The following is a 12203-nucleotide window of genomic DNA, read 5'->3' as shown; positions in this document are numbered from 1 at the left end:
ACATAAATGCTGCATTTTTTAGCAATTATATAGGGCTAGGTCAGGATTCTAACCCACTCTACGTACCCCACCATGGCCACTTTGGTCCAGTGTGGCACCACACAGAGCTGTCAGCTTGTGCCACAGAAATGGATTTTAACCAGCAAATTAAGGATCTCTCTAAGGAGACATGACTTCATCTCTTGATTTTCCAGAGTTGTTGCACCGGAGACTGGCTTAGGGTTTGTCATCCTCCACTGCTTAATGGGAAAACACTAATTCTCTGGGTTTTTTTTCTGTGGAGGACAGGGCGTAACAAAAAGAACATAGATTGTAAAATCACAGAGTCATTTGGTTGGAAAAGATCTTTGAGATTATTGAGTCAAACTGTACCCGTCCACTATTAAATCAGATCCCTGAGCACCTTGTCTACCTTTTAAATACCTCCAGGGATGGTGACTGAACTGCTTCCCTGGGAAGCTTGTTCCAGTGCCTGAGAACCCTTTCAGTGAAGAAATTTTTCCTGATATCTAATCTGAACCTCCCTGGTGCAACTTGAGGCCAGTTCCTCTTGTTCTATCACTAGTTACTCGGGAGAAGAGACCAACACAAACCTCACTACAACCTCTTTCCTGGTAGTTGTAGACATTCTCCCCTCAGCCTCCTTTTCTCTAGCCTAAACAATTCCAGTTCCCTCAGCCACTCCTCAGAAGGCTTGTGCTCCAGCCCCTTCACCAGCTTCATCGCCCTTCTCTGGACATACTTCAGCACCTCAGTGTGCTTCTTGTAGTGAAGACCCAAAACTGAACACAAGATTCGAGGTGTGGCCTCACCAATACTGAATACAGGGGCACAGTATCTTCCCTACTCCTGCTGGCTGCACCATTTCTGGCAAAGGTCAGAATGCCATTGGTCTTCTTGTCCACCTGAGAACACTGCTGGCTCATCTTCAGCCATCTGTCAACCAACACTCCCAGGTTCTTCTCTGCCAGGCAGCTTTCCAGCCACTGTTCCCCAAGCCTGTAGCATTGCATGGAGTTATTGTGTCCCAGGTGCAGGACCCAGCACTTGGTCTTGTTGTACTGTTGGTCACAGCCCATCAATCCAGCCTGTCCAGACCCCTCTGCAGAGCCTCCCTACCCTCAAGCAGATCGATATCTCTGACCAGCTTAGTGTCATCTGCAAACTTACTGAGAGTACACTCAATCCCTTCATCCAGAAGATAGGATGAAAAAGACAATCACTGTATTCTAAAAAGAAGGCATCACAACAACACCCTTTGTCTCCACAACACCATTTCAGAAATGTCTTTGCATCCATCCTTTTTGAACATCAAAGTTCAGGAACATCCCAAAACACACATTTTCTTGCAACAAAGTTCCCCACAGTTTCCCCTGGTGTATGCAAGGAAATTCTGCAAGCATGAAAGGACAATTTACACTCAATGATACTTGGTGACAATATTCTTTAACAATTTCATCCCTAGTAATGTAAACAAGTCTACTCTATTCAGCAAACCGTAACAGAAATTGGACATACAATAACCCCAATGCACTGCTACAAAACTACCAAAATTTCTTACTTAAAGTGTTGAATCATACAGAACTATCACTATTCACAAGCTGAGGTCAATGCCTCAAACATCAGCCTACAGCAGGAACGCTTGTCCCTTTTTTGCACTGTTAACTCAATCACAACCAAAATCTATTCTGATAAAATTAGCTCAATTCAATTAAAGGAGAAAGTATAGTCCTTAATTAAATGTTCTCATTATTCTGACGCCCTCTTTTTTAGGTTCATCTTGAGTTTAGACCTGTAAAAGCATACAAATTAGAAAGATGTTCTGGTTCTACTCATTTATTGCTTAAATATGAGTAAAAAGAGTTTCCTGAAAGCATAAAAAGAGGAGTATAAAAAGAAAAATGTGGGATGTTTGACTTATTCAGACCTCTTTCTGTTCATTTTTCATTTTTTATTTATAGCATTTCTAAAAAAATATTAAAAATAGTGTGTCTTTTAACTACATTAAGAATATCCAAATGCTTTGATAAAGCAAAAATACTGAACTACTTGAAAAACTTAACAAGTTCTTTCCTTTCATCTACCTATTATCCTCTTTAATAGTAAAGCTGAATATTTTCTGTCTGTGGCAAATTCCAGTTTTGAGTTTGCATGCAACAGGTAGGTTGTTTTGCTGCAGAACCACATGCAATTAAAATACCTGACTAGAGACTGTTACAGAAACCCACTGGAAAAAAAAAAAAATTAGCCCATGAACATTGATTAATTCTTGCCATTTTCATTACAGGTCATATGGATTTCTAATTCTTCCTCCTGCCACCAATTTCCACTTCTAGAAACCCTTGATAATCTCTCCCACATTTAGTGGTGTTGTACAGACAGGCATGTAAATCAGCATTTTGTTCATCAAATTGAGCAATGCATAACACACAGAATCTGTACTTCCAGCTCACAAGTCCATGATGAGAGAAGGTTACTGACCTCAATCTGCTGAATGGCCTCTTCCCGCTGACGGATGGCCTCCAGATCCTCTTCTGTGATTTCCGAGAGCAACGCTTGATCCTGGTTTTGGTTCTGCCACGCACTATCTCCTCCGTTGAAGATCTTCTCATCATCAGGTAGGTCAGAGAAGGGGGTCTTAGGGCTCTGCTGAGATTTGAGAATGGAAAGAAAGCAAAGGAAGTGTAAATGTCATTCAGTTTTACATAGTCTTCTTATGGGAAAAGAAAACAGTAATATGATAGATTTTTTAAACCATGATAGAAAAGTTAAAAGATAAAAGTAAGTTACATAAGTAAACTTATTTAAGTAAGATAAAACTGAGTTATGGCATTCTTATGGCATTAAGGCACATCCTCTGAGCTATATTTGAGCCCCAGAAACCAGCTTCTCTTTTCCAACAGTCCTAATAGAACAAAACATTCATGTGCATCTGAAAAATCACGTTTACCTTGTCGATTTTCCTGCAAATTTTTCTGGAATTAGATACTTTCTCAGGCAGACATAAAGCCTATGTATTTGCCTGGAATACTTTATGATCCGACTTGCAATATTCTGCAAAACAAAGGATGCTATCTTGTCTGTGAGACAAACTAAATATATCCAGAAAAGGGGAAAATCCTTATGCCAATGTGACTGCATAGTCATCAGTTTGGTACACTCGCAGTTTCATGCTGTTCACTCAGTAGAGTTGGCTTGATTTTGCTGATGCATCAGGTACCATTTTTAGGTACCTAGATGGTCACATGACCTTTGGGAGCTGTGTCTGTATGCAGATCCAGATTCTAAGAATTTCTTCATGATACAGCTGCATCCACACTGTAGATAGAGGAAGAGGTCTAACAAGGTCATCTTCTCCTCCTAGTCTTTAGGTTCTGTGCCTATAGAAATGTTAAATTCAGTCTAGACTGGACTAAGAGAATGAACTGACACATAGTTGGTTTGGGGCAGAGCTCAAGACCTAAACTAATAGGCACTGCAGACTTAAATCCTACAATTGCATGAGTATTTTACATGAAAAAATGCATCTGGTCCTTTAAACCAGCCTTGAGCTGAGCTTTAACGCCTAATCAAATTACAATAAAGACATAATCCAAGAGCTTCTGATGCTCTCAAGTTGAAAGAAGAAATGGCAGCCGCTAGAGCACATTCTTGACCTGAATGTCGCTGAAGTCCAAAAGGTACAGGAGAAAATGAGCCCAAGAATTCAGGGGGATGTTCACTTGTCTGAATCTGGTCTTATCTGAAGTACCGACACTGGGGATTTTCAACAAGTTGTGACTGAAAAGCAAAGGCCTTTGCTGCCTTGCTGTGGCAAAGTTTTCCAAGATATTAAATGCCCTGAATTTCTACAGTGAACAGGAAGCAAGCCCACCTGATGGATTGCTGGAAGGGCACAGAACGACTGGAGAACTGGAAGAAGTGGGACGACTGGACTGGATATTGCACTAGAAACAATGCCAAATCACCAGAGCAAGAATGACAGGCCTAACCAAGCATTTGTGAGGGAGGCAAGGAAATAAGAAATACAGTGTGACTTATATTGTGTTCTTGCTTGTTTGCTTAGAGATCTGCCTTGAAGAAACTATGAAGGACACATGGAACATTTTAATATTTAACTCACAGTCACATTTAGACACACTGGCTAGATTTTGAATAATATCAGGCATCTGGAAACTCATTTAATTCTTTAACTCAAATTCTTTTAAAAGTGTATAATTTCTGCAGTTAGAAACTAAAGAACTTTTGAAGTTGCCTAAATCTAGACCTTGTCTAATGAAAATAATTAATTTATTATTATTATCATTATATAGTTGCAGATGAAGAAAATTATACAATGTGATGAAGGAAGTAGGGTGGTGGAGGAAGTAAACAGTCAAGTATCTTCCAAAAACATAAACAGAAGATAAAAATCTTTGACATTAATGTCTTTGTTTCACTTTATGCTTCCCTGGGATCTGTTATCTACAGAGAAAGGGTGTGTTACAGCAAGGAAATCATCATTTAAAATTAAGTTAGAATTTCATTTACACTTTAAAAGACACATTTTAATAGGATTAAGATACTCCAGGGGTGTTTTATTCACTAATTAATATGTGGCTTGGACACTAACTTACCTTGCAGAATGTTTTACTGCCAATAGCATATATTAATGGACTCAGGAAAAAAAAAAAAAATCAAACCCTTGGAGTATTCCAGTGGTTCATTTAATGTGACAGAGGTGTCCTCTCATCTTCACCAGTGGGCTAACTAGCACATGCAGAGGCTGTTACACTGCACAATGCCAAGTAGGCTGGAAGAGACCAAGAATCTGCCCCCTGAAGACACAGAAAACAGTGATATAATAGAATTCTTGTTCTATGGTCACAGCAAGGATGCTGTGCCATGGACTTAAATACACCTGGATGGACACTTAAACCCATACTTTCCTACACAGATACACATTTCAGTGGAAGACAATAGATTCACAAGTTATTAAATGGTTCCTGATCTGTTCTGATGTGGGAGCACAGGATTAACAGGAGAGCCAGCAATACAGCAACCAGCTCTTCACACTATATTAGTCCATGTAATAGCACAGTTGTATCACAAATATGCTTGATCTTGGCCTGTGTCAACTCTATTAGTCATCTCTACTTGTTGGTCCTGGAATCTGTATAAATAACACGCCCCTTACAAATAATCCAAATAATGCAATGCAAGTGATGCTGCTCAGTCATTTCTTACAAAAGCTGGCTATTCATGTGTTTAAATAGATAATGGTCTAGACACAGATGTTTTTCCTCTAAACAAAGTAGTGGCTTAAGTTAATTTCAGAGCTGCTGAAGGCAATTATGTGAGTTTGTATCTTTAATATCTTTTGAGAAAACCCAACCACAGCTGCTGAATGAGTGAGTAAATCAGGAAATAACAGGATGCAGAGGGGGGCTGAAATTTCCTTCCAGACATAGGAATGGCTCCAGGGTAACTTTAAATATTGGGGTATGTATGGTGGCTGACTAGCTAAAAAAGTAAAAGTGATTTTGGGTCTGTTGATTGTATAGTGCCCCTCATCTCTGTGACAAAGTGAAGAAATGCTGAATTCTAAAGTGTGAAGAAATCTAAAGACCTTTAATAATTCTGATAGAAAACTGCATATAGCTTGGTTTATCAGTGGTTTTCATTGCCTTTTGAGTCATGTTCATTGCCGTATCTAGCACAATATTCGATTTATAGCAAGGAAAGATATGATGGGGGCACTCAAGGAGTCTCCACAGGCAAAGTTCCTCTTGACGATGCATTGGATGCATAACACCCTGTACAGGCATTTCTGCACTAAACTTGATTTAGTGCCAAATGTTATGCCCTGTGAAACTCCATGTAATTTTCTGTTGAATTTCCTTTCATAAATTGTTAATTGAATGTGTTTGAAGTTGTTCTTTTGTTGAAATTTGCCTGTGGCAGATTTTTGTCAAGATGTATCTATAAACCAAACTCTGCCTGTGGAAAAAAATGATAGGAGATAAAAAGTTGAGTATATCTGATATGCTCAGTAGTTCTTTTAAAACTAAATTCTTTGGACTGAGGGTCATACAATGCTGTTCTCCATCATATCTGAAAAATTATCCGAGGCATAACATTTTTTCTATTGGATAAAATCTTTTCACTAGGATAAAATTGTTGCAGCTTCCAACTACATTTTTTTATCAGATTTACTCTACTGATGAGGACATGCTGTATACAGCTGCTGATAAAGAAAAGGGGAAAAAAAACATGATAAAAAAGGTTTTATCTGGATGGTGACAACTTCTGCCAGTATTTGTACTTTACCAACAGTAAAATCTTTGCATCAGAATTTGGATTCCTCCAAGGATGACCCTTCCTAGCTCTGTGCCTGCCTTATTCCTCATTTGTATATCAGAAGGGACAGACTGGACTGTTAACACACACAATTTCTTCTCCTTGTGAAGAGCAATATCACAAGTTTTACAATTCATGTCACATAAAATCACCAAGTGAAGGACTGAAATGACCTTTGTTCCACTTCCCATATGATCTTTACTCAGTCCAGAAGCAGAAATCTAACAGAAACCCCACCTAATATAATATCAACCAGCCTTCACAGTTCATCTTCAGAGAGTGAGGGAATCTTCTGTAGGAGCAAGATGTGTGCTGATATTATCTCAGTCCTGTAGCTCCCTTTTACATTTCTGATTGTTCATTACAAATTGTTCCCCTATCAGAAATCAAGGATGCAAAATGTTGACTGGACATGAATGAGAAATGGCTCTTACTACCAGTGAAATGTTTAGTGATTTCAAAGCAAAATTTCTTTGCCCCTCCCTCATGAAAACCTGCAGATACAGCAAAAAATTATAAGGCAGAAGGACACACACACGTACACTCCCTCCAGCTCAGGTTAACTTCAAGTCAGATAATTAAGGTGCCCAGTGTTAGCTGCAAAGAGAAGGTTCTCTCATAGTTCCTCCAAAAAGAAGTTGATATCTATAATTAAGAATTATTTGAGCTGGATTTACACACTCGATTCTTCAGATGAGTGACACACTACAGGGACAGGCGGATGAAGGGCTGAAGAAGACATTCATACACTTCTACCTTCAACTTTGGCATGAAGGCGGTTGAAAAGGTGACTTAATTGAGCTCAGTGCATGAAATTAGACAAAGTGAACCCATTCCTACATCACCTCCATCCACTCTGACTTCAAACAGTTGTGTCCTGGAAAGTAGGGTTTTATTTCTGACTGCATGCAAACATGGAATGAGGATAGTAATGGAGTATCTTAGGATAAAGATGACAGACCTGTTGGTACCACCAAAGTGGGGAGGGTGTGTCTCCTAACTGGATGGAAATCACAGAGAATGAGAAGGAACACAAGTAAATTTTTCTGATCTGGTTGCAAGATACTTGAGACTGAAGCTGCCTCCTTTATTCTAGATCATCCTGCAAGATCTGCTAACTGGCTGTATTACATAGCACCATTTCTCTTTGCTCAAAACCAGTCCAAACCAGAAAATAACTTTTGTCTTTGATATGCACAGCACAGCTTACAAATCCACTCATTACCTCCAAGTTTATTATGAGCACAGATAAAAGAAGACTCACTCACGTAAGCTGATTTTGTACCACATACTGCAGATTGTTCCAGGGAAATCTTTTGCAACCATGAAAACAGAGTATTTTAAGGGTCTTACATGACTCAGATAATAACCAAGGAAGGGTGTTCTGTCTTCTCCAGTCTCAAGAAGCCTCCTGCATCTCTAGCAGGGATATGGCCAGCTCAAGGAGTGATCAACACACCTCCCATACCTCTTGCAAACTACCACATCTCCTTGGGTAATATTTCGGCTCTGGCTTTCACACAAAATACAAATGCAGAGATGTTTATCCCCTGCTTTATAGTATGTGTAGAGATATAAACAGCCAGGCTACACTTTACGAGGATCCTATTCTTACTAGCACCCAGGCTTAGAGATGCACGTTTTATTGCATGTAGAATAATGAGGCCAGAGCGCCTGCATTAAAGATCAATAAAATACTTTACGTGGAGGGCCACTGTGCATAATACTGCCATAGTTTCACTGCCTGCCGGTGCCCAACACAATCTGAACAACACATTGGCACTGCAAGCTCTCTGAAACAAAACCAGCATGGAGCACTCTGTTTGGCCTGCCTATCTACAATGTACAGCTAGGTTAAGAAGACAGATAAATCGGATTAGATGATCTTTCTCAAACCATCCTTCCAAAACAACTAACCTTGCAGACTCAATGAGATTTAGAGCTGTATCTTGCCAAGCAAAAGCCCAAAGCAATTACAGGTAGAAAAGCCTCAGGCAGGCACAGAACAAGCAGCCTGGGACTTCTAAATCTTTTAGAGGAGTGAAATAGTGATATTACAACTTTGCATTATCTTTCACACAGAAGATCGCAGCAGTGATTGGTAATCTGAGCTCTGTTACTTTACAAGAAGAGCTTCCCACATCGACAGAGGAAGAAATGCAATCACAAATTAACCACTGCTCACTCTTTCCTTTTTTAAATGGGCCCATTTAAAACTACCGTAACCAGTACAACTTTGAAGTGGGATATTTTCAATCCTTCCTGCATGCATCACTAACACAGGCAAATACAGAAATGCATTCAGCATTTTCTTCAAGTTATGTAAATTTGATTACTCTGCACCAATGTAGCATGAGAGAAAACAGCATGGGGAAATTAACATAAAGGGAAGGGCTGAAGTGCATTTTTATTTAAATTAACTAAAATCTCTCATGTGTTTCTGTCTTGACTCTTGACCAAGTTGTTCACTTTTGAATGATGTCAACCTAAAATAGAGCAAGAAAATCACCATTTCCCCTGGCCTCCTGCTATGGAATCTGCAAGAAATTACTAGTTTTAGGGAAAATGTAATAGCAGAAAGTATTTTACTAGTTTACTCTTCAGCACTTATAAATTTAATAGTTCAAGTCTCTGCAGTCACGGAGACTAAGAAAATCCATTTAGTTTCCTGGAACTAGAGGAGACTTAGTAACAGTGCACCCAGTTCATACCTCCTACTGTTTTCTTCTTCTTTATTTTTCCTTCAAGACTTTATTACTTGACCAAATTCATTCCGAGCAATCCTGACCTCATCACCTAGAGCTGCTCTACTTCAGAGTCGATCTTACTGTACTCAGGGTGAGAGAATTAAATGACGTCTCTGTGGTAGAAGAAAAAGAAAATAACCCAGGGGCCTCAGATTTAGCTCTCTGATAACCAATGTGCTTTTAAGAAGCACAGCATAATACCACCCCAAGGTGAAGACCAAATTTAGGAGGAATGCCCTTCTCATCAGGCTTAGATGGTGGGACTGACACTGGTATTTTGTTCATGGAGATCATCACCTTCTAGGGCAAACTTCATTTGAACATGGAGGCTGCATTTTTTTTCATGTATTTTCACCCTGCATAATTCTTACAGACTCTCTATAAGGGAAGGAAGGGGCAGTTTTTCCTCTTTTTATTTCTAGTCCTTTTTCTTTTTTTCTTTTGATTTGGCAACTTTATTTACCATGCAAATAGATGGCCTTGTGGTGATGTGAGTGAAACAAATCAGCAACAGTGAAGAGAGGTGTGAATTTCCCCTCTCTGTAATCTAACATCCTTTTCTTTTCAAACTCATTTCATTGAATGACTTATGCCTGATCACAGATGTCTAAACCCATCCTTCTCAAAGCCAATTGCCTGTGCTATCACCAGCTTCAGGTGGCATCTCTATGCATGCAAAGCAAGCGGATAAACGCTCCTTTAAGACTGTCACAAAGGAGAACATTCACTGATATTTTTACAGCATCCAGTCACATTCTGAAAGCTGTTCCTGCCCTTTCCTGGCTGTCTGAATTATATTCTCATAATTCTCTGTCTTTGCACAACTCTGCTGCTGGCACCGTGCTCTGGCTGGCACTGCTGGCTGAGAGCTGTACTGTACATCGCCCCTGGATCTCGATGCTAGGCAGAAAGCTCTCCTGCTCGCAGCTCCCTCACTGAACATCTGAAGCTCTCAGCAGTTGTGTAAATGGACCATGCTTGCAAGAGTTCACAGACACATCAAGACTGTATAGAAAGAACCGCATTTTCTCTGCTTCCTGATGTATGTGCTGCACAGCTGGTGAGCAGGTCTTTGCTAGAAAGATAAACAAGAAGAAGAATGAGTCACTGGCTCACTTGTTAACACCCATCTAGTGCAAAACAAAAGTGAGAAGTCTTCTTCCTGGGTTCACAGGGAAGCAAGAGACAAATTCAGCCTGATTTCCTACAGCAGAGGCAACCCCTAGCATGGGCACGGTGCCACTCTGTAGTGTGGAGCAATAGAAAAGTAGGAAGATGCTGGAAATAAAAAGTATGTCTTTTTTCTTTCAAGAATCTGACTTTCTTACAACCCAGAAGGTATGAAAACAGACAGATTTACTGAATCCTCATAGTTGCTTTGCAGAATATAGCATTTGAATTTGCATGTTAGTGGCAAAACCAGAGTATATATTTATGCCATGCACTTTGGAGGTGATTCACTCCTGTTAATCCTCACGTCTCCTCAGGTTTTTTTGAGTGGTCATCCGCTTATTTTCAGAAACATGGTTGACTACGACAAAACCATTTTGGCAGCAATCTTTTAATCTCATGTCCTTATCAGCCTTTGACAGGTTTAAAATGAACTTCTCAGTGTCCAAACAACTGTTAACAACCTGGTATTGAGGAACACTTACATTTAGTGATTCCTAGACAAAGCATCTGCCCGTTTCAGAGCTCCTGCACTGTCTGTGTTCACAATACTTCAGCTTATGCTCAAAAGTTTGATCCCAAATGTGGACAAAAATCAGAGGCATATTTTCACCATGCATTTGGAAGAGCACCATTGAGCCTTTGTCAGGGTACACAGTGAACTAATGGGGATGAGGATGGAGATACAAGACAAGAGTCCTGCCTCTTTGTGAGAGTGGGGTCGACTTTTGTGGGAGAGGATGAGAAAAGTGGGGGATAACCTCAGAGTGGTGAGATGGGAATGTGTCTGTTCATCCCACCACGGCTTCTAGCATGACCCACAGAAAAGTCCCAGCTCAAATAATGCCATCATTCTACTGAAAAAACAGCAAGATGCTGCAGCACAGAAATGACAGTCATTGCACTGGGACAACAGCAGTGCTTCTGCAGGCCCAGTTCACAGCAAATGGTTTCCAGCACTAATTCATAAAAAAAATAGTGGGATATCACAAGCTGGTAACCTGAAAACTCAAAATCAAAGCAATTTACTCAAAATGGTCAAGCAAAAGAGTCACAGCCAGACAGAGTTCATCTGAGTAATTAATGATTCCCATGTGACATTTCCACCTGAGAAAGAAAACTCTGTGTAGAGAGAAAATCAAGCTATGGAGTCTAGAGTAAGATTTGTCTCATTTTAAACAGCCACTCCAAGCAAATATTAAATCAGCAGCACACACTGCACAGGATGGTATTAGCAGAGAAACAAACACATCAAACCCTGAAATTGGGAAGTTCAGAAACAAACTGTCCTTAACAGACCCTTCTTATGTGCACAGCAGTGATGGGAGAAGAGAGAACAAAAGTTCACACTTGCTCAATGCCATGTAAGCCCCCCTTTTTTTCAATTTACCTGTAAATTTGCTACAATAAAGACTATTGATCCAAGTCTGATTGCAGGCAGCTGCTTGTTAGGTATTACGTTAATACTACACAAAAAGCCTTAATTGTTTTTCTTCAGGACATTTTTGCTTTTAATTAAAATACAAACAAAGGTAATAAAAATGTTAAGAAGATACAAAATGACAGACACCTGCAGTGAAATCAGAGACTCCAACTGAATCAAAATGAAAATATTCCAAATCTAATTTAGGAATATCCAGCAGCACTGCTATACAGCAGGCTATCATGAATCAGTGACATTATCCGTGGTCAACCTCTGGCGACCCCTTTCACAACAGCCAGACAGCATGTAAAGGGTTTGCCCTGACTTCTCTTTTCAACAGATTTGATGAAAACTTTCTGTCTCTAGGGAGATCTAATTAGACTGAGCTTTTTGAACAAAACAGACCAGAACTGAAGCTGACAAGAGCATCTTAAGTAAAATGAGATTTCGGAAAGCAGAAACACCATGAAGATGATGGAGGAAATAATTGTTAACAAAGACTTGATAATTATGTGGGGCTACTT

General features: G+C 39.8%; 1 protein-coding gene across 7 annotated transcripts in view; it reads right to left on the bottom strand.

Annotated features, from left to right (window-relative positions):
* TSNARE1 (t-SNARE domain containing 1) overlaps positions 1-12203 on the bottom strand; it is a 520265-nt gene that overhangs the window by 245126 nt on the left and 262936 nt on the right. For 6 of the 7 annotated variants that reach the window (XM_054057779.1, XM_054057785.1, XM_054057781.1 and 3 more), the window contains one exon: positions 2482-2649. In XM_054057779.1, the coding sequence (XP_053913754.1) occupies positions 2482-2649 (168 nt within the window). The remainder of the gene's footprint in view (positions 1-2481; positions 2650-12203) is intronic. The other variant, XM_054057786.1, reaches the window with a different exon arrangement.

Source organism: Cuculus canorus, chromosome 2 (genome assembly GCF_017976375.1).
Source record: "Cuculus canorus isolate bCucCan1 chromosome 2, bCucCan1.pri, whole genome shotgun sequence".
Taxonomy (NCBI): Eukaryota; Metazoa; Chordata; class Aves; order Cuculiformes; family Cuculidae; genus Cuculus; species Cuculus canorus.
Note: the sequence above shows the minus strand (reverse complement) of the source record. Positions and strands in the feature narration are given on the sequence as shown.